This window comes from Myzus persicae, unplaced genomic scaffold, assembly GCF_001856785.1.
Source record: "Myzus persicae strain clone G006 unplaced genomic scaffold, MPER_G0061.0, whole genome shotgun sequence".
NCBI lineage: Eukaryota > Metazoa > Arthropoda > Insecta > Hemiptera > Aphididae > Myzus > Myzus persicae.
In genome coordinates this window covers 494,729-515,813 of record NW_019104133.1, presented here as the reverse complement: position 1 = coordinate 515,813, position 21,085 = coordinate 494,729, and the positions used below count along the sequence as shown (strand labels likewise).

At 29.8% G+C, this 21,085-nt stretch overlaps 2 protein-coding genes across 4 annotated transcripts; both read right to left on the bottom strand.

Annotated features, from left to right (window-relative positions):
• Positions 1-1,252: 1,252 nt before the first annotated feature.
• On the bottom strand, positions 1,253-14,732 carry LOC111039108 (glutathione peroxidase 1-like). Its single transcript, XM_022322431.1, has 6 exons — positions 14,435-14,732; positions 5,393-5,604; positions 3,013-3,154; positions 2,060-2,205; positions 1,888-1,972; positions 1,253-1,567 (listed from the first exon to the last, which is right to left on the bottom strand). The coding sequence occupies exons 1-6, from the start codon at positions 14,483-14,485 to the stop codon at positions 1,520-1,522; spliced, it is 684 nt and encodes a 227-aa protein (XP_022178123.1). The 5' UTR covers positions 14,486-14,732; the 3' UTR covers positions 1,253-1,519.
• Positions 14,733-14,834: 102 nt separating this feature from the next.
• Positions 14,835-20,672, bottom strand: LOC111039104 (probable phospholipid hydroperoxide glutathione peroxidase). Of its 3 annotated transcripts, XM_022322426.1 has the most exons (7): positions 20,523-20,672; positions 20,129-20,419; positions 18,603-18,727; positions 18,392-18,536; positions 17,527-17,672; positions 15,515-15,599; positions 14,835-14,943 (listed from the first exon to the last, which is right to left on the bottom strand). In XM_022322426.1, the coding sequence occupies exons 2-7, from the start codon at positions 20,189-20,191 to the stop codon at positions 14,911-14,913; spliced, it is 597 nt and encodes a 198-aa protein (XP_022178118.1). In that variant the 5' UTR covers positions 20,192-20,419; positions 20,523-20,672; the 3' UTR covers positions 14,835-14,910. The 3 variants fall into 3 exon arrangements, with proteins under 3 accessions (XP_022178118.1, XP_022178117.1, XP_022178119.1); XM_022322425.1 differs by lacking the exons at positions 20,129-20,419; positions 20,523-20,672 and adding an exon at positions 18,855-18,983 and having other exon boundaries at positions 14,893-14,943; XM_022322427.1 differs by lacking the exons at positions 20,129-20,419; positions 20,523-20,672 and adding an exon at positions 18,880-18,977 and having other exon boundaries at positions 14,893-14,943.
• Positions 20,673-21,085: the final 413 nt, after the last annotated feature.

The following is a 21,085-nucleotide window of genomic DNA, read 5'->3' as shown; positions in this document are numbered from 1 at the left end:
ATATACTATATACAAGTTTGAAAACGTTTTATAAATATACATAGGTAGTAAGATATTCGATAGATAAAGTATTTATCAACATAATATGATAACATCATGATATTAATACTATCTTAATTTGTGGGTTTATATTAATTGATCGCATTTTGGAACAATTGTTTTTTTTAAACTACAATTTAAAAATATTTCAATTAAAACTATAATAGATAGTAAATAGTTCATTAATCAAAAAACAAAAAACATAAAACGTATTGTTGTTTTTATATACCTCTTTTTGAAATCAAAATTGGTTTATTTGAATACGCATTTCAAAATAGATGTTTTCTTTAATACACACGACAAATGCAATGTCAAAATCGATTTTTTCGAGTACTGTACTTACTTAATACTTGCAATTTATGGATTTCACTACAATGCACTTGGTTTTTATCGAATAGACTTCTATTAAGACACTAAATGTCCTTCAGTCTTCGATTATTTCTGGTCATATGATCACAAATTTTGTGTGATTTGTATTTTTTTTATTGTTTGTTGTCGTTAGCACGGTACTTGCAACTCGCATTATTAAATAATTTTTATTACAAGCTCGCTTAAATTTCACTGAAAAGTCTATAAAAACCACTGTATAGTATAACAGTTGTTTCGTTTTAAATTCAAGGACATTTAATTTTACATTTAGCATTTATAACACTGGCAGTATGATGTCTAAAAAGAGTTTATTTTATCGTCTATGATGTGCAATTGGTGTAGGTGTACCTACTACTATTATTTTCCAATCATGTACCTATACTCTATAGGTACTCTTTTATCACACATGTTAGAAATAAGTAAACGTACCTTGGTTTTATTTACTGCCAGAGTTAAAAAGATATATAAAATCCTGTATCGTTTTATAAATGTTATAGCCTTGGACGTATCATAGAACGGTAATTATTTGTCATTTGTCATATAAACTACCTACCACTTGTTTAATTTTACTGACCGAAAAAAGATGTTTCAAAACAAGTGTATTCGCTATTCGGTTATATTTACTAAAAATACAGTTTTCAGATACCTACCAACTTTTAGAGGTAAATATGTTGTTGCAATATGAATCTAAATTTGATTAAATCCTCTGCTGGTATAACATGTATTGTGATTTCAACGCTGACGGCTAATTAAATTCATTCGTTCGTCTAGACTTAATCATTTTTATTTAATAAAATCCAACTCACACAATTTTTAAACAAATCTTTTAATTATAAAACACAATTATTATTCGTTAGTGTAATACATTTTAATTGTAAAAAAAAGTCATAATAATCGTTTCATACCTTCATTTTAAATTATTAAAATAACGCTATACATAACTATAACAAAATAAAAGTTAAATGCACGATTGAATAGTATAACGATTTAATATAATAACATTATACAAGTACCTTTATGTCAGATGTAATCTGGATATAATGGAAAAATGAGTTCGCTTTGTAAACCGAGTAGGTACCTATAGCTGGACGATACTGAGTTAAACGTAGAATTAGCAATTTTGGTTCTTCAACAGTTCTTGTATCAATTCTTCTAGGTCCTATTTAAGGACAAGAATACAATTCAAAAAATTAATTCAATATTATTTATTTAAAGTATTATTATCATATCTTAAATCATGATTAATTTTAACTTCTACTTAATATTATTTGGTTCAAGTTGTTTATTTAAATTTTAATGTCTGTACACACATTATTAGATCATGATACGTCTATATTTTCTGTACAATGTTAGAACATATATCATTTTTAACGAAATGTATAGATTATAATATTTGATATTATCGCTCTACTTCTATATTAAGTTATATTTCTTATAATGAGTGCAGTAGCGCTCTGAAATTATAATATTAATGTTTACCGTAAAACCGTCTGTCGCCGCAAATCGTTGAATAGGACATCCATTCCTGTCTACTACAAATTTGGTAAAATTCCATTTAATAGTTCTGAAAAATGTTCACAAGCATTATTAGCCGTACTTAAGAAGTCTGCAATACAAAAAATGAGATAAATTTCACATCTGGCAGCATTACTTTGTGTTGAATGCGCCGGGCAACTTATTCTTGAGAAATCTGTACATCGGATGTTGTGCTCTACCATTTACGCAAATTTCTGCAAACACTTCGAATTGAGGATGATTATCTGCAAATATTTGGGCTGCAGTATTCCCGCCGAAGTTCTATTATATGGATAAAATATATTATTAACAATAACTCATAGTTCATATTTATGTGTGCAAGTTTTAGGTAGTTTACTGTAGCGGTCTGGCATAAAACGAAAGCGTCATAGAAAATAACGATTGTCAACAAGAATAATCTAATTAAACCCAATCCAAAATCATTGTAACGGATATGATTTGTATAAAAAAAATAAAAATGTTCACATGTAAAAAAGTGTATACTTATGCACGTGAATTGTACCCACTTTTATCCAGCAGGTTAAAATCATAAGTATAGTGCATTTTATCCACATCAATTATTTTATGATAATTTATAATATTTATTTAAATTTTCCCAACTGATATAACTATTATATATTTATATACAATTTTATTTTTAAAAGAAACTCATTGGACTGTTTTTAGATTTGGCATTTACTAATAGGTATGTTTTGGCGCTGTATATCGTTCTAAATCATTTACAAATGTTATTTTTTGGAGATGGCGTTTTCTTGCAGCATTGTAGGTATGTTGTATACAGCATACTAATAATTAAGTAGGCGGATTATAAATTTTCTCTATAAAGTTCATTTTCCCTGTTTATAGATAAGACATTTGTAAAACCAATTTCTTAATTCAAACGTCTTATATTCTTGTACAGCATTTTTATACAAGCTGCGTCGATAAATTATACTAGGAATTCTCAACATTTTAGAGCTCCAAAATGCACCTATATACTAACTGATCAACTTATAATTTAAAGACAACTGATAAAAACAACAGTTTATAATAATCAATTTAACGTGTGGTTCATATTAAAGTCATTACCTGGGAGAAGTCGTTGCTGGGGAATACCAGTATTTCTAAGCCACATGCCCTGTACTTGTTGGAAAATTCCGTCAGAGTGCAAACGTTGTCCTGTGTAAAACCGCATCCGGACGCGTAATTCAAAATGATCAACACTTTTCCACTGCAATCCAAATATTTATGTACATTATATCACCATATATTATTATTTATAATGTACCTATTGTATGCCTACATCACGAGGCCATGTACTGAAATAGATATTGCTGTACAAGTCGGTCATTCAGTATGGGTTAATTATATTTGGGTGGATGGGCGGGGGAGCTGTGTCGGCTGTATCAATAACTCACAACTCCGATAGAAGTACAATAAGACTACATACATAAACATAATATATGTCTAAATATAAAAGTTATACAAGAATTCTCAGTTTTACTTTTTAAATTACAAAGAGGTTAAAGTAGGTACCGATACTTTTGTCAGATTTATGTACAATCATTTTGTCTTATCAAATCATTCATATATAATTATTATAAGAATCCGAATCCGTGACAGTAGAACGTATACGGCATGAGGATTTGGCACATGAAAAATACATTGGCAAACATTTTTCGAACTATTTAGGTCCAACTGTATTCAATTCAATGCCACGAGTCCATTAGTATTATGCTGAGTATTAACTCATCGTGGCTTAATTTATTAAAATTAAAATAATATAATTAATGTACATAGGTAGTTCTTGTGATTTTGGAAAATGTTATCAAACACTTATAAATCAAAATCTTACCAATGTATTTTCGATATTTATAAATTGCTTTAAGATCAACTTATGTGGAATCATTTATTAAACTTTCAAGATTTGTACATATAAACAAAAATTGTATCATACATACGTGTATCGAAAACATCTAAAAACGGTGAACAGTATCAAATATTTATGAATAAAGCAAAAATTCCTGTTTTCCCTATTTTTTTTTCTTCTGATACTACGTATAATTTTTTACTTTGAACCCCAACCCCAAGTACCAACTTGAATAGATTTTCAGCACTCTGAATGTTGAAGACTTTTGCATATTATTTGCTATAAAAGTATCTTCAGATACAAAACATTAAAAAACACAAATTATTGTAAAATCTACAGAACATACATCTCTCCTTTGTGAATCACCCTGTAAATTAGTATTATAGTGGCACAGCTTTTCTTATAAACTTATAGATCATTCATATAATATATAATCGAACGCGTCCTGACCAACTGACTGACTGATCAAAATAGAGCCTAAACTTTGATATCTGGAGACTAGAATTTTCCATAGTACCTTTATGGCACGAAGTGCACTAAGATAAGATTTTCCAAAATTCGCATTTTAAAGAGGTGCTCACAGAAAAATTTTGAGATTCACTATGGAAACCGAAAATTGTTTTTTGTTGGTTATAAATAGTTGTCATTGGTTAAAGGTTAAAATAGTTAAAGTATAAATTTGTAGAAAAGAGTATTTTTTTTGTAAATAATATATATATATGTGTAATGTGTATATGATTGCCCTTGATTAATCCGATATATGGAGTTTTATTTGGTCTAACTTATAAGATAGGATAGTTATTATCTTCATAAGTAACCTTAATTTTTTTATTTAACAATTAAGAAAGGATTTTGAGATTTAAGATAGACATTTTTGTTTATAAATGGTTGATATCGGTTACAGCCTACAGGTTATAACACTAAAATAGTAAAAGAAGAAATTAGTAATTATTGGTAGATAGGTAAAAGCATGCGTTAAATTTTAGCGTTTATGGTTTCAAACAAAGATATTATGTCTTAAGACAAATATAAAGTTGAGTATGTTTTTAGCTTATATAGGTACTCAAAATCTACTCAACCGATTTTGTGAAAATTTCAAATTGTTCTTGGAGATATCAGAAAAAGCGTATACAAAAGTATAAGCCTGTATATCTTTATATATATATTATATTATTTTATATTTTTCACAGTTGAAGTTGGGATGTTGGTTCTATTTATAGACCGTTTTAAATAAAAGTTATAACAATAGATTTCTCGAGACTTGGAGGATGTTTATATCTTATTTTTCAAATCCTATAGGCAGCCAAAAGACAGCATCATACTTGATTTACATTTTTACAAATATATTTATTAAAAATACAAATCTTTAGGCGGAGGGAGGGATATATTATATATTATAATCTTATTTTTATTTCAAGCTGAATGCCAATATCTAATACGTGTATTTGAAAGCTTAGTCCCACGTAGGTACCAGAATATGTACCCATATGCACCTGTACTTAGCTTTTAAAGATAGTTGATCGATCCAAAATCGTTCTGCCGCTCTTAGCGTGTGCACCGCGAATTATAGCAATTTACAAGAACCTATGCGGCACTTACGCGTATTGTTTCAAACAAACGTCCTGTCCGTTGGGTCTTTTCACGACAAAGTTGTATAAGTTGCAGCATGATTCCTCGTCCGAGTTAGATTCAAACGACGATTTGTCGTATCCGAATGGTGACGATTCTAAAATGTCGGCCGACGTCGGCCAGTTGAGATTAAGAGGGTTGCTGTATCCTTGTTGGCAGTTGACTGCAGAAAATGGTTCGGCCTGCGATAAAAATTAATTCATTTGATAACCCGTATACGCAAATAGTATCTTGTTGGCATAATACAGTTTCAGAACATTGTTTATACATATTCAGGGATAAATTAGGGACAATAATGAGTCAGGTCCTTCGCCTAAACCTAGAATTATGGTGGTGGTATAGAATGTTCCGATCATAGTTTATTGTTCTCGTATAGTCACAATCAGTCACAAAATAACTTCAAGGATGTACCCTTAAAATGTCCTTTTCAAATACGGACGGAACTACTATATATTAGATTCTACGAGGAACGAGAAATGTGTGAAGGTATGTGTTGATTTTAAAAAGAGATTTTGAACATTTCTTCTAGTTATAAATTCATAAGATTTTCATTTAAAAACCTATGGCTTGAAAACTATTAATATACAAGGTTATTCAATTTTCTGTATACTTGTTAATATCTGAAACAAATATTTATAAATTTTTTTTTGCTGTAACTTTATAAGCAATTTAAGATATCATTTTAATTTTTAATGGCATTCTACATGTTCAAATAATTAATGATTTTGATTTTTTTTTTGTAATTCAATAAATATTATTTGTTGAAAATTTAAACTTTTTAGCATTACGCACATTTGTATTATCTGTATACAAATGAATCTTATGTTGATCTCTGCGGTATTGCGAGCCTATATTTACACCGTTTCAAGGTGTATATCGTTATAATATTATACATACCATTTAGTGGCATTTACACATTAAAATTGAATTTAAGACTATATAATATAAGTTTCGTAAGTTACTTGTGCATACTAATATATTGTTATAAATTATGATGCGTACGAATATTATATGATGTTGTTTTTGGTAAAAATGATTTCAACCAAACGAATTTATCACTTATGTAAACACGGTATAAGTATAATATTAGATAAATCATCTATAAGAATAGATGCTGATCTATCAGTCTCCTGCTTATCTCAGAAAGGGTTTTCACATAAGTATGCAATGATTATGATTATGATTTTATTATTATTGAATTGAAATTTAACACATCTTACACAGTGTTATACATTCATATAGTGTCCTACTCAACGACAAGGTAAAATATTGAAACAAGGCCCATTTTTTTGTAATTTTTTTTTGAATTACACCTTAGGTACAAGCGTCTTGTAGATACAACACACAACACACGTGTCGGTATTTTCCCTTTTTATTTAAACAAAAATAATCATGCATTCATGCATGTTTTTAACTAAGCTTATTGTTTGAATGTTTAATTAATTTAAATAAATAATTAATTACATACTATACATATTTGTCATTGTCAAGTAAGTATTGGATAACGTGATCAAAAATATATAAAAACTTAACAATGCTTATTTTCATTAAAATGTCTCGAACTGTAATTTGTTATTACTTAAAATAATCTAAATATATACTGTTACAAAGTATAAGTCGTTTCACACTCAATCATATCTTATTACCATACACAATTTCGTATTACACATAAGGAAGGGCCTAATTTTAAACCTTTATACCATACAGCAGAAGAGATGAGTTGCCTGGTTCTTATTTCAAAGTCCTAGTTAAAAAAGTTATCCTACTTGTCTATTATATAATCAAGGATATCAATTGAAAGCACTAAAAAAATGTTGGATCAGAATGATCTGAATTCAAACACATTTTCATCGAACTTATAATATTTCTTCTATGGGAATCGTACAACTATATGATTATTAAAACGGACTACACGGACATAAGTTATACATATGCCTTTAAATAATAGTATGATACGTATTAATCAATACCTAATATAACGTGGTTGTGTTTAAAAACAGTCCGCAACAACTGTGGCCGGTATGAAGTGTTCAATAATAAAATGTGATATATTAATACTAGTATAAACATATTTAAGAACGAGTTCGATTGTATATATATACATATATATATCACTAGACCGATAAAGGGGGTTGTGCAATGTGCAGGTGGAGGTGGTGGCAGATCTGCTCATCTACGCGCCTGCGCGCGCATATGTTCGCCCCCGGCGCTAACATCTTCGCACAGCGGGAAACTTTAACGGTCTACCGTTAAGCTTTCTACCCACCACCATCGATGAGACGGAGGTTGAAAAAAAGTGGCTCGTCCTTCCCGAGCGACTGCAATGATATAATATAATCGCGTACCGAGCGCTACGATTGGCGAGTGCCGCGAATTTTCACCCCTCCTGTAGCGTTTGATCGTACATATATATATATAATATATATATATATATGTACACTCATATACTTAAGCTAAATTACAGCCAGGGGAACAAAAAATAAAAATATCGTACGATAGGATTCGTTACGATGTATCTGTGATAAAAAAAAAATACTAATAATAACAATAAATAAGACTGCCGGCTTAGGTTCCGGGTGCGCCCTGTTGCAGTTATTTTACGACAGCGGAGGATTTACTTTTGCGCATACGGCATCGATAGTCGATTGTCGATACACTCGTATAATATATTAATATATGAGTATATTATACTCCTGTGATCGACGGCGGGAGGGTATACCACAAAGATATATTCCCGGTAGACCTTTATGACTTAATCAAATAATTTTGACCACCCCAGGAATATACATACGCGTCTATTACATACATAGTACGTATAGCCACATATAGGTATGCGTAACACGACTTGACAAACTTTAAAATGTTTATACATAATACATAATATGGTAATGGAATTATGGACGGTTTATTCCCATTTAATCGTATAATGGGCTCGGTGGGGGGAGAGTAGTGGTCTGGGACCACATCCCCTCTCTATGTAGTTGCACTGCTGCTGGGCGTTTGATGTATAAATATATTAACTACATAAATACTTGACCATGATATATATATATACACTGTTGGCTTTTTACTTAGGACCTAGCTAGTTTGGAACTCCGTAGCTGGTCCCGCGATGTAATATATAGAAATTCACAAGAAAACTGAAATCGTATACGTATAGGTATATATATCATACAACGGGGTCGAATTCACCACGCAGTTGACTTTAATGTCCGTCACGCGCGGCGTTATGTTATTATTATATACCGCGCGCCGCCGCCGCCACCGCGTGCCCAGCATGCAAACTTTTCGTAAGTCGTTTCCCTACAAGTAAAGGTATGTATTGGACGCGTATCGCGCGTGCGCGAAAAAAGAATGCGCAGCACGTCTAATCATCGTGTGCTGGGGAAAAATAAAATATAACAAAATGTACAGCATTGTTGACCTACACTCACGTTTAGCCGTTCGATAGATAAACAAAGTAAGAGAGACCGCACGAAAAGTTGATGTTATGATATTATATTCTTTTGAGTTGTATTTTTCTTTTTGGTAATTAATTGAAAAGGTCCAATGCGGAATCCGAGACTGTTTTAGCTTGTCCGCATGCAGTAGGTATCCGACGGTGTATAGAGCACTAGTCACTATAAGACATCAACTGGTTAAATATACATTATATTATCTATTATAATATTATACGTTTATAAAATATATGACAAACCTACACATGTATGTATTGCATAATGTTATCTATATAGCTGCACAGTGCATGATTGGAGCATTCGTTTTAATGCGACGCATTTTATTTTTTATATCTGTTTGAACACACGGTAAAATATGAGACGTGGTGGTGTGATACTGTGCGATACTATGTGTTGACGTTTACAAGAGTAAACAATAATCGAACTGTATAATAATCATATATATATGGTACACACCTATATAGGTACGATTTAACTGCGTTTATACGATGTGTTTCACTTTGTTTGTTTGACTTTTACTCACATCCATGTATTATATATATACTAAACGTACATCATCGACTTGCCTCTAGCTTAAACTCACTTAACCATTTGAATTCTTTATGAAAATTAGTAATTAAAATTTAAAAATATCAACATATAAATTAGCACAATATTTGACTAATTTTATCTCGAACATCTCAATTTTAAGAAACGCAAAAAAATGTTTTATTTATTTCTAGTTTAGATAAGGAAAAACATACTATAGAAAATAATAATTAATATACCTACCTACCTGTTAATAAATATTGACAATATTGTATTTATTATTTTAGTTTAATAAGGGTACCTACTGTTCAGTACGTTTTGAAAAAAAAATATGTATAGCTAGTATGAGAACAGTGGACAGTGATTAGATGGATGTACGCGACAAAGCTTACCAGCAAGTTTACATGGCATATATGTATATATGCGAAACTAATTTTTTATTTCTGCAAGAAAAACTTATGAAGGACTTTGTATTGAGTTTTCAAACTTTTTGACCGAGAAACAAACATTTTATTAATATAGTTCAGGAAAAAATGAAAGAAACATTATCAAATGCTCTACAAATTGGTCAAAAAGTTATGTAATTAATATATTTTAGCTTCTAATCTAAATTATCCTTAATGGCTACTTATTTAGTATGAACAAACGAGTAACGATGGTCGAATGAGTGATAGTATAAATAGTATGGAAATCGGTAGGCTATTCGAGAGCAAAAAAAAACGCCCGTTAAACAATATTATTATTTAAAGCATTGTAATGCGCGTAAGTATTCTACCTGCAGACGTTCATCCGGCTGGTCAATGTATCGTGTGTGAACATAATATATAAATTAAACATTATTATTTATTACTTTTTTAACGACAATACCTATTACCTACATAGCTATATTGTGTCCAATGGCTATCATGTATGGAACCATCTTCGACATCACATGATTATTATTGCAATTCCATAGGTGTGCCTAATTACACGCATTAATTTACCTGTACAGCTATAACTATATAATATTTACTTATAAATAATTATTAAATTATAACATAGTTTTTTCTACGTTACCTATATTCTGCAATATACAATGTATCATAATTCATAATTGACAATACGGGTTATGTTTAAATTGTATTATGTTATTATGCATGATATATGCTAATGAGTAAGTGAGCTGCTTCACAGGGTTAGCGGTTAGTTTTTAAAGACGAAAACGCAGGTCGCCTTCTGTTCTGTTTCTTTTTCACGAATGAGTATAATAATTTATTTACTATCTTTTATATAAAGTGCAGTAGTACTAGAAGTGTAGTATAAACTATACATACCCAATGAATATACAGTGAGATTCTAGAGACATTATTTTGACAATTTGTATCAATTGAAAGATATATCAGTAGGTATATCGGAATATCACTATACATTTTGACACAAAAACCCAATTTTTAAAAAGATGATTTTTTAGATTTTGGAATTTTTTTAATGGCATTCTATTATAATTCTAAATCCAGACCTTTTTTTACAGTTTTTCTATATTTTAATTAATATTTTTATAATGTTTTAAAGTAGATACCAATAATAGATATAAGTAGGTAGAATTTAGTAATCACTATTCAATCTAACTAATTTACTGTGTATGTGTATAATATACCCACGCCCCCCCCAAATTTGTCTTGGCCCCCCTTGACCGCCTAACCACAAGAGAAAAAAAATTCTTTAAATTTATAATAAAGTACACATTTTTAATGTAAGTTCGTTGAGAATGATATCTAATGTTTAAGTGTGTAAAAATTAAATAATATACCAATAATACCTATATGATATTTATTATCAATTAAAATGAAAACCAATAATTATGTAAAAACTTAGTATATGCTACACAATCTTTACAATAAATAGTGTGTAAGCCCCCTACCCTATACTGAGCCTCTGAATGGGAAAAAAACCACGAATCGGGGCTTTTTTGGCCCTACCAAATTTTCAAAGGCCACCAATGCCCCCCTCCCCCAAGATAAAATTCCAAGCACCGCCACTTAATATAGTTACCTACAATATTTTAATAGCCATTTTTGATTCGACAACGTTACGCGAACTTTATGCATTTCACTCAATAGGCTGCAAATTGTCAAGAACAAACATTAAGTAGAAATGTTGCGATAGCAGGTACCAGGTACCTCTATATTTACTGTATTTACTTAATATACTTATGTTATAATTATGTGCATCCGCCATCCGAGAGTACCTATTATAAATTTTGTATTTTTACATCTGTCTCGACTAGTTACAAGCGGGTTGGTCTATAATATCTTTTTGTCTTCCGACGTGCCTGCCTATTTATTTATAGCTGTGTTGATATGTCATACGACATACATTCTTACGTACCTAGGTACTTACCTATTATTATGCAAAATATAGGAAACGTTTCTATTTTTCTTTCCCTTCAGAACGATCTCGATACGGACAATTTAGTTTGAATAATAAAAATTTAAATTTCTACAGTAATTGTTATACATTTTGTACGACGCAATATTAAGTAAGTAGCTACTATAAATGTATTGCCGATCACATTTGTTATTTCTGTTTGGACCTCACAAGTTACAACTACTTAAGCTCATAAGTTAAAACTTATGACTTATAATTGATATGCTATATACTGTTATAATATAACAGCGTAGGTAGGTAATACATCAAATTTTACATGCTGCTTTTTAAAATAACTACCGAACAGACCATGTAGGTATTATAAGGTATAAGAATACACATGAACTGGTATAATATAAATACCCAATTGGAATAATATTTAGATCGAATGCGTATAATTATTACTTATAACATTAATTATAAAAATTATACTGAACCTCTATATACCTAGTTGAATGAAAATTAATCAGCGATTTATGCATTTGACTTAAATTTTAAATTGTCTGATTTTAGTCATATTGTTGTATGATGACCGGTTATTATTTATCTTGAATTCTGAGTGAATGTATAGTATGGATTTTACAATGATGAGGCTTTTTTTTCTATGTAAGTTATACACGATAAGTATAGAAATAATAATACTTAGATTTCAAATTTTGACAGTGGTTCCTAGTTGGGCCTTGTTGGTACTTTTAGGAGATCAAAATAGAAAATGCTTAGTAGGTACTTTTCAAAAACGTCTGGAAAAACAAACAAAAATTAAGGTAAACGGGAATTCTTACACAAAACCAGTTTTCGACAAAATCGAGTTTTTTAATTTGCAACGCAAAAGCGAATAATGCTCACCAAATGTTTTTGTTAGTATTTTCTATGTATGATAACATTTTTTTTTTCTTTTTGAGATACTGATAAACAATTTAAATTCAAATTTTTTTTGTTTTAATATTCTAATTGTCAATCGAAATGTTTTAGATGTAAAATAGCTCAAATATTTAATACAAGGTATCTCATAAGTACGTAGACACGTAGACGTAGTACACAAATTTCAAAATATTAAAGATACATAAACACAAGTTGTTTTGCAAAAAAAAAATTGACAAATGTCATCAATTATTTAGCTAAAAATTTGAAAAACGTTTAATTTCTATAAATTCTTTTAATACAGGATCCCTATTATAACTGTTTAATTCTCTTAAACTTATAACATAAAAATACATGAGTAGTTTTTTTATAAAAATTTCAAGTTCAAATTTGGACGAAATTAGATACCTATTGAAACAAAGAAATTTTGTTATTTTGTTTTAATGTGAAAATATTATTCGTGTGTTCTTGAAAGATGAAACTTTTTGAGTACCTAGGTATGTTATTATATTTAAAAAATTTAAACATACAATCATATATTCTAAAGCAATGCATTTGCTTAGGCAAAATCAATTCAACTTTTACTGTAATAGGTACATTATTAGTACTGACCTACTAATAGGAGAATAGATTACTCTAAAAAAATAGCAATATCATTAAATATGCTGTTACATTGGGTATTGGCAGACAGAGAAAAATATCGAAGAATCATTTTTCATATGCAATGATTCATAATGGTATCATAGAACTAAAATGTAACACATATTTTAGTGACCCACTCAACACCTCTACAGCAGAGAGGTACTCATTTCCCCACATTTTTTATGTAATAGTTATTGTTACCATACATTTTCTCATATGAATATGGAGTATGATAATTTATTTTATATGTATATTTATTACTCAAGGAGTATTTAATAATATGTATATTAATTGCATAACAATGCGAGCATAATAAAAATAATATCAATTAGTAAAATATTATTTATTTAGTTTGTTTCCCATCAACATATTACTGATGTACCTTATTCTAATAATGCACCTAAACATTACCCATATAAATATTTTTTCAAATGTGTATTGTAGGTGTATGTACAATGTATACATTAAATATTAGGCATATGTATGATATTATGGAGAATGGACATGACACATGTGTATTTTATTGATTTTGATTTATATTGTTTTCTATAAAAACAAATTAATTAATTTTTTTTAACATTAGTGTTTTACTGTAGGTCAGTGTTGAGTGTACTTCTTCTTTGAGTTAGTTACTGTTGAGTATGTATGCGTTAAATTTTAATTCAACAGTCATTAAATTAAAAAACTTAATTATATCGACAATATTTTTTTTACCTATACAATTTAACAATGTTCATGTATAGAAAATGCTAAAATAAATAATTGGTGAAATCAGTAAGTATCTGCAGGAATTTATTAAGTATAACAGCAGACTTGGTTGAAAATTGATTTAGTGTTTTTCCAACCATAAAGGAAATAGGTTCAGGGAATTTTTAATGCTGACTCCCAAATGTACTAACTAGATTCACTTTTTAACCAGAAAATATTTTGTGTATAAACACAAGAAAAACACATATCATTGTAAAATCAATACATTCATTGGTACGATCAGAATTGAAAATAATGATCAAATTAGGCAAATATATAATAAATGTCGTGCAAGTGAAATATTTAACCAAGTAACGTATTTCTGGTATAACTCTTCTGTAATTCAAACAGTTTTTGTCAACTTACTTACCCAAAATGAAATTGTGGCAAAAATTAGAAGAATGCATTCTTGAATCTTCATTTTTTTATTTATTAAAGTTAACTTTTAAATTATTTGTACGATGTTGATAACTGCTTGACAGTATTTTATGTGCAGCTGCTCTTTGAAACTTGATACTTATAGATTTATGCAGCTGCCAAGCTGACAATATGACAGGATATATGATTTAGTAAACAAATTGTAAATAAAAACAAATAATTGATCTGATCCATATTTTAACAAACAACAAAAAGCTAGCATACACATAATTATTGCTTTATACATTGAAGACCAAAATTATGATTAAACAAATAGTTTTCTAAAAAAAAAATAAAACAAAAAAAAATTCTTAATAGCCAATAGGTAAACTGCAGCCTTATTAATATTGTGAAAAACAAATTGAATCACTTAAATAGAATAAAATTGAGATATGAAAGATTATATTATTATTTTGATCATAGAAGCTTTTACAAATATTTTTCCAAATTCTTCTCCAAACCCTGAAACATCATAAAAATAACATTATAATAAAACAGTATTCTTTATATGAATTATATTTTGTTTTTAAATAGATTACATAAAGAATTTAATTTACACTACTGTTATACTTAATACAAATTATTAAGAAACAATATTTTGAGTTTAAAAATTAAATCTAAATTATTTATAAACATAAATTAAGAATTAAAGATAAATAGCTCTGATATAAGTTTTGAACAATAAACAACTTGCAATTGCATTGAATTCATAAAGACAATAATAAATGAGGAAGGTACTTTTCCATACAATAAGTATATTAAGTTTTTTTTTATTTTGCTTTCTGTTTCTTTCTTTGAAATTTAAAAACTTTTGTTGAGAAATGAAAATGTATTTTATTTTGTTAAAAAAATATAAATTTAAACATACAAACTAAAATAATCTTTGTCAATCAATTTAACTCTTAAGTATTGAATAATAAAAATTATTTAGTTAGTTAAGATGAAAAATTAAAATTATAATACCTGCTCTGAGAAGATTTTTTTACTAAAACTTCTACTATTTATATAAATAAAATAAAATAAACTATATTACCAAAGGGCTAACATTAGCAGCATGCCTTTCAACAGGTTGTCCGTTTTTGTCAACAATGAATTTGGTGAAATTCCATTTAATAGAACTGAAAGGTAAAAATAACAATTATAAAATCTTTAAAATAAATATACGTAATATAAGTTTGCAAAACATATATGAAATTATATTGAAACTTTTTAAAGTGTTTTAAATGAGCAATACCTTCAAGTTAAAAGTATACATTAATGTCCACCTAGAAAGTTTAATATTTTAATTGTAGTTTTTTTTTTTTAGTATTTTCATTTTGTATAATTTATATAAATGTCAAATTTTTAAGAATGAATTAAATTTGTTTTTAATTTTTTAATTTTTTTGAGTATATATAAGCGCACATTTTAATAATTTATAGTGCTTAAGTCTGGGGAAGTATTGCTCACGCTGTTCCACCACTACCATGTCAGATGTAAAAAAAGATGTCCCAAATCCTGCGTAATATAAGCTATTTATTATTGAGTAATATTTCTCTATTATCATAGAGGGTACCTAAAAGGAGGGCATAAAAATAGTTATTTAAACTTTCATTTGAATAATATTTAAGAAGAAAAACAGTTTTTATATGTATCTACATGAAGGAAAATAAATGTAAAATAATGTTCTATAACTTAATGAGGGTAATCCTATAATTAAGTTTACCTATCTGGGAATTTTTTTAGTTGATTTTTGTAGTGTTCAAGAAACACCAAAAAGTAATAAATAAAACAGATTTCAATAAATGTTATGTACTTAAATTTTTATACTTTTATATAGAATCCGTTAATATCTGAGCTCCTAAGTATAACATAATATGTCAGATTACAATATTACTTTTTAGCATAATAATAGATACAGGTACGGGGGATGAGGTGACCGAGTGGTCTGACGCGTCCGGTCGCGGTTCGATCCTCGGTTACCGGGCGGCATTTTTCTCCGGACAAGTCGCGGTGACCGGAGAACAAGTGCTGCCATCCCCCACCCCCGGGGCATGGCAGAAACCTACGGGTGCCCCATTCGAAATTCTGCCAAAAAACAAACACACACGTGTTCCCCCCTACCGTTCCAAAAAATATACAATACAAACTACAATACAAATCCTACTACAGCTAATGGCCTCAGTTGCCGAAGCTTAAGTTCAAAAAAAAAAAAAAAAAAAAAAAAAAAAAAGATACAGGTACAAGTTACACAACTCCCATATTAAATTGCCATATTACATAGACCATTCCAATATGTCATGTGAAAAGATTCCCTGTAGACCAAGATTGTAGTGAACACTAGTGGCAATCCAGAAAATTGTCTTATAGACTATGGTAGCATGTTGATTTTGTATCAACAATTTCACACAAGGAAAGATCCTGTAGTTCAGAGACGGCGAACCTATGACACGAGTGTCACAGAGTGACAAGCGCACACTATTTTAATGACACACACGAATGTGTAAAAATTTGATAATATTAAAGTTTATGAAAAAAAAATTGAAAGGTTATCAAACTAGTTGACACGCAGGGAAAACAAAACCCAACCAACATTTTTATTGGACACGCTGGTACAAAAAGGTTCGCCATCCCTGCTGTAGTTCTTCATTCTTATAATATTGCTATTAGTATGAGGGTCAATTATTTATTTTGTATGGTTGTGCAACCAGTATATCTACAACCATGCTTATTAATAACATTATAATCTATACTTATTTTACTCAAATTGATGGAAATATCATACAATCATATTCATACAGTTATAAATTATAATTATAATATTAATGAGGTATTATTTACTATTATACTATATTATTATGTAAAATAAAATGCAACAAAATGTGATATTTACAATATATATTAGAATACATTCTGAAAAGTAGGAACTAAAAATTCACAAAAATGAACAAACAATGAATTATTATTTCCTAAACCATATATATTAAGTAAACAATTTATTTGTCCAAAGTATCATTCAAATATTCACTGTCAGTACATTAATACAAAATTACCATATTTACTTACTCAATCAATAAACCGCCTTGTTTTGATTTCAAATATTTCCATAATGGATGTGCATCATTGCCATTGACATCAACTTTTTCAAATATGTCAAATTTAACATTTCGTTTTGCAGTAAAGCTGCAAATATTTTCAGAATCACCAGGTTCCTAAAAAATATATTATGATATAATCAATATGTTGAGAATAAATAAATCATTAATATCCAGAAAACACAATTGATACAAGGGACAATCAAAAAGTAAGTTGCATATTAGTTGCAAAATATATGGCCCAATGCAACTTACTTTTTAATTGTCTCTCGTAATTGTATCATTGGTCAGCGATTATCTGCAATTTTTTTAAAGGAAAATTGATTTTTGTTTTTATCAGAAATTGATGAAGATTATTTAAATATCTATTAACTGCTATTTAAAATTTCATATTTCATATTGAATATTATAAATTATTGATATATATATATTATGCATAAATAAGAAATAATGAAGTTATAATTGCAAGATTAAGCATTTAAAGTTTAGAATAATTAACAAATATTAAGGTTAAACGCATCCATAACTGAATAAACCTAAAATTAAATTAACAATTGCAGATAATAGCTAGCTAACTATAAAATTAGTATCCCAGTAAAAGAACATAGGTGACTGGTGATAAGGACACATTAATCGGAATATTTTTCATACTAGTCTTATTTAGACTCACTAATAAATTTGGACTTTTACTTATGGTCAATTGGCAATTCTTAGATTGATAGAAATATGATTAAACTAGACTAGTTGGAATTTTTACAAAGACTAAAGATAAATTAAAATGATTTGGCTAAAATAAATTTAAAAAAACTAAATTATCAATGTAATAGTAGATTTACCTGGCCTCCAAATTGATTACATGGAAAACCGAGAATTTTTAACCCTTTGTCACGATACTTCTCATCTAGCTCAACTAACTCTTTGTAATGCTTAGATGTATAACCACATTTAGATGCTACGTTTACAATGATCAATACACAACCTCTAAAAAACAAAAATAATATAAAGGTTAGTTTTTTAAAGAAGTAATTTCAGTATAGTTCTTCATACTTGTATTTTTCCAATGATACATCTTCTCCCTTGATGTCCTTTACCGTAAAATCATAAACTGATTTGGCATTCTTCCAATCTTCGGCCATTTTGTTCGCTGTGTTACTAAGACTTTTGCTCTGAAACTAATACATAAAAAATAAAAACCCTGACTAATTAATAATTATAACATTTTAAATTAGGCTCTAAGGCTTTGAAATAAGTAACAACTATGTGCATAGTCCAAGAAAACAATAACAATTATTACTTAACTATCATAAATACATTATTTACAGACCAATTGAGGCTGAACACAAATGCAACTACCAGTACTGATACAAACAAAATGTGAATTGTTGAAATGTTTACCATTGTTGCATTAAAGACCTATAGTTTATATATTATTATCAGTAGACACTTTGACCTTGATGATTACTCATAGTCATGTATTATTATAATCACATTATGAACCTAGTAACGTTGTATAAATATTTAGTTATTACTTATTAGTAGAATCAGTTTAGTTATATATTGTATTCATAAAGATATTTTATTAATATTAAAATTTCAAATTTATACATGTATATTATTAATGTAAATAATAAATAGCATGTAAATTGATAATTAAAATTCATTTATTTTGCAATTTCTATACAACACTAGTTTTAGTCAAATAGGTAACACTTTGCCATTATATAAAGATATTATATTGAACTATTCAATTTGAAGTATCTTTTCCTAACCTTTAATATTATTTAGGTAGTAAATAGTAATACATTTACAACTGTAGTAATCAATAGTGTACAATATCATATACTAGCTAAGACATTTTTTCACGGGTATTTCCATCAATAAAAATATAATAATCTATTACTATGGTGACAATAACAACACTAAAACAATTACTGATAAGTATAATAATTATTGTCATTATTCATTGGTATGGTTCCCAACGCCATAGTAACTATGGCCTGGGTCACCTGGTCACTTAACCCTTGCAAATCGCTCCTATAATTCCGTATAAATATCTATAATATTATATTATATTGTACGTATATAGTTTTTATTATGAACATTTTGAATTAAATCAATTCCTCCGATAAGGAAATAATCTTAAAACCGTCGGATTATCTAAGCCAATGTAATAATATTTTCAGTTGTTTTTTAACTTTTACGTTTAAATATGAACTGTAGAAATACGAACGACAATATTATCATCACGAAAGAATAAGTCGTGTAAGAATAAAATTAGTTACGAATAGAGCGTGATTCCCGAGAAAGGTGCTGGAGTCGCAATCGCATTCCGTACGCGGCCCACGGCCCGACAGCCCTATACCGAAATCGGAAATGGCGGGTCCCGCCCTATGTCATAATGTGTGTTCACCGCATCACAGGTGCGCGATTGCCTACGGCGGTGGTCAGCTGGTCTGTTCGACCACTACACGACATGAGACCGGCCCAAGTCGGCCGACGGACACGGTCAGGTATCAACCTACGACCCAAGGAACGCCCGACCTTTTAAAATTAATTTCTGTGCAGATACTCACGATCAACGACGAAGAAACGACGACAGTTGTTGACGGCAACAAGCGGCGGAACAACAGGCCCATGACGGCGTCCAGTGTCTTGGTAATCGGCAAGTCGGGAGTCGCCGACGTCGCGCGTCGGGCGGTGGGCGAAGTCCGGAGTGTTTCCGCTATCTGTGAGAAGCTTGTCCGTCGGTCGACGACGGTGTTGTCCGGGAGATGGCGCTGCCGGGTACGTAGCGGCGAGACGTTAGCAGCAATTATAGCTGTGTCGCCGTTTTTAGCGGACCGACGACGGATAATTATTATCACCTGCAGTATAATTGACATTAGGCTTAGGCATACCACAATAAATTTTAATTGCTTGTTTGATGATATTATTAATTGATATAATTATTTAAATTTTCGTACGCACTTTGGTTTTTTTATCAGTGGCCGGTTGACCGTCGGATACCTGCAGCAGCAGCTGGTAAAAAGCCAATCCGAACCTCGGTGAAACGTGACGACGACTGAACGACTGGTTACACAATAATTATTTATTGACCGTTGAGCGCAGCTTATTTGATTATTGTTATTATTGTTGTTGTGGTGGTGGTACGTGTCGTCTATTAGCGGGTTTGTCTCGTTCAGTCGCATTTGCCGTCTTCCGCGGTGTCAGAAAGTGACTAAGACACAAAACGAACTTTTTTCACTCTTCTCGAGTCCGTCCGGAAACGAAACCGAGTTATATTTACCCCGGTTCTTTGGACGCGGTACAAAATTTTTTCTTTCTAAACGCATACCGCGTAGTTACCTATACAATTTTCCTGTTACAATTTTCCGTATTCGGTTACAGACTTCAGATTATCGAACGGGAGCTAGCTAATTGCGCTTATAAAATTACCTACTCCAATATTGCACTAAAAACGTTTAAAGCCACTTTTGAAATAGAATAGAAAAACTACGATGTACTTAAAAAATATATAGTATTTATGTATA

Bases quoted from the DNA above. Each gene is read 5' to 3' on its own strand.
- LOC111039108 (XM_022322431.1), bottom strand. From the start codon at position 14,485: ATGAAGATTCAAGAATGCATTCTTCTAATTTTTGCCACAATTTCATTT. The intron at 5,605-14,434 runs GTAAGTAAGTTG...TTTTTATCGCAG, and splicing joins TTGCCACAATTTCATTTTGG to GCCGAACCATTTTCTGCAGT. The intron at 1,568-1,887 runs GTAAACATTAAT...GTCCTTAAATAG, and splicing joins CGGCGACAGACGGTTTTACG to GACCTAGAAGAATTGATACA.
- LOC111039104 (XM_022322425.1), bottom strand. From the start codon at position 18,953: ATGGTAAACATTTCAACAATTCACATTTTGTTTGTATCAGTACTGGTA. The intron at 18,537-18,602 runs GTATGAAGAACT...TTTGTTTTTTAG, and splicing joins GTATCATTGGAAAAATACAA to AGGTTGTGTATTGATCATTG. The intron at 14,944-15,514 runs GTAATATAGTTT...ATGATGTTTCAG, and splicing joins CTGCTAATGTTAGCCCTTTG to GGTTTGGAGAAGAATTTGGA.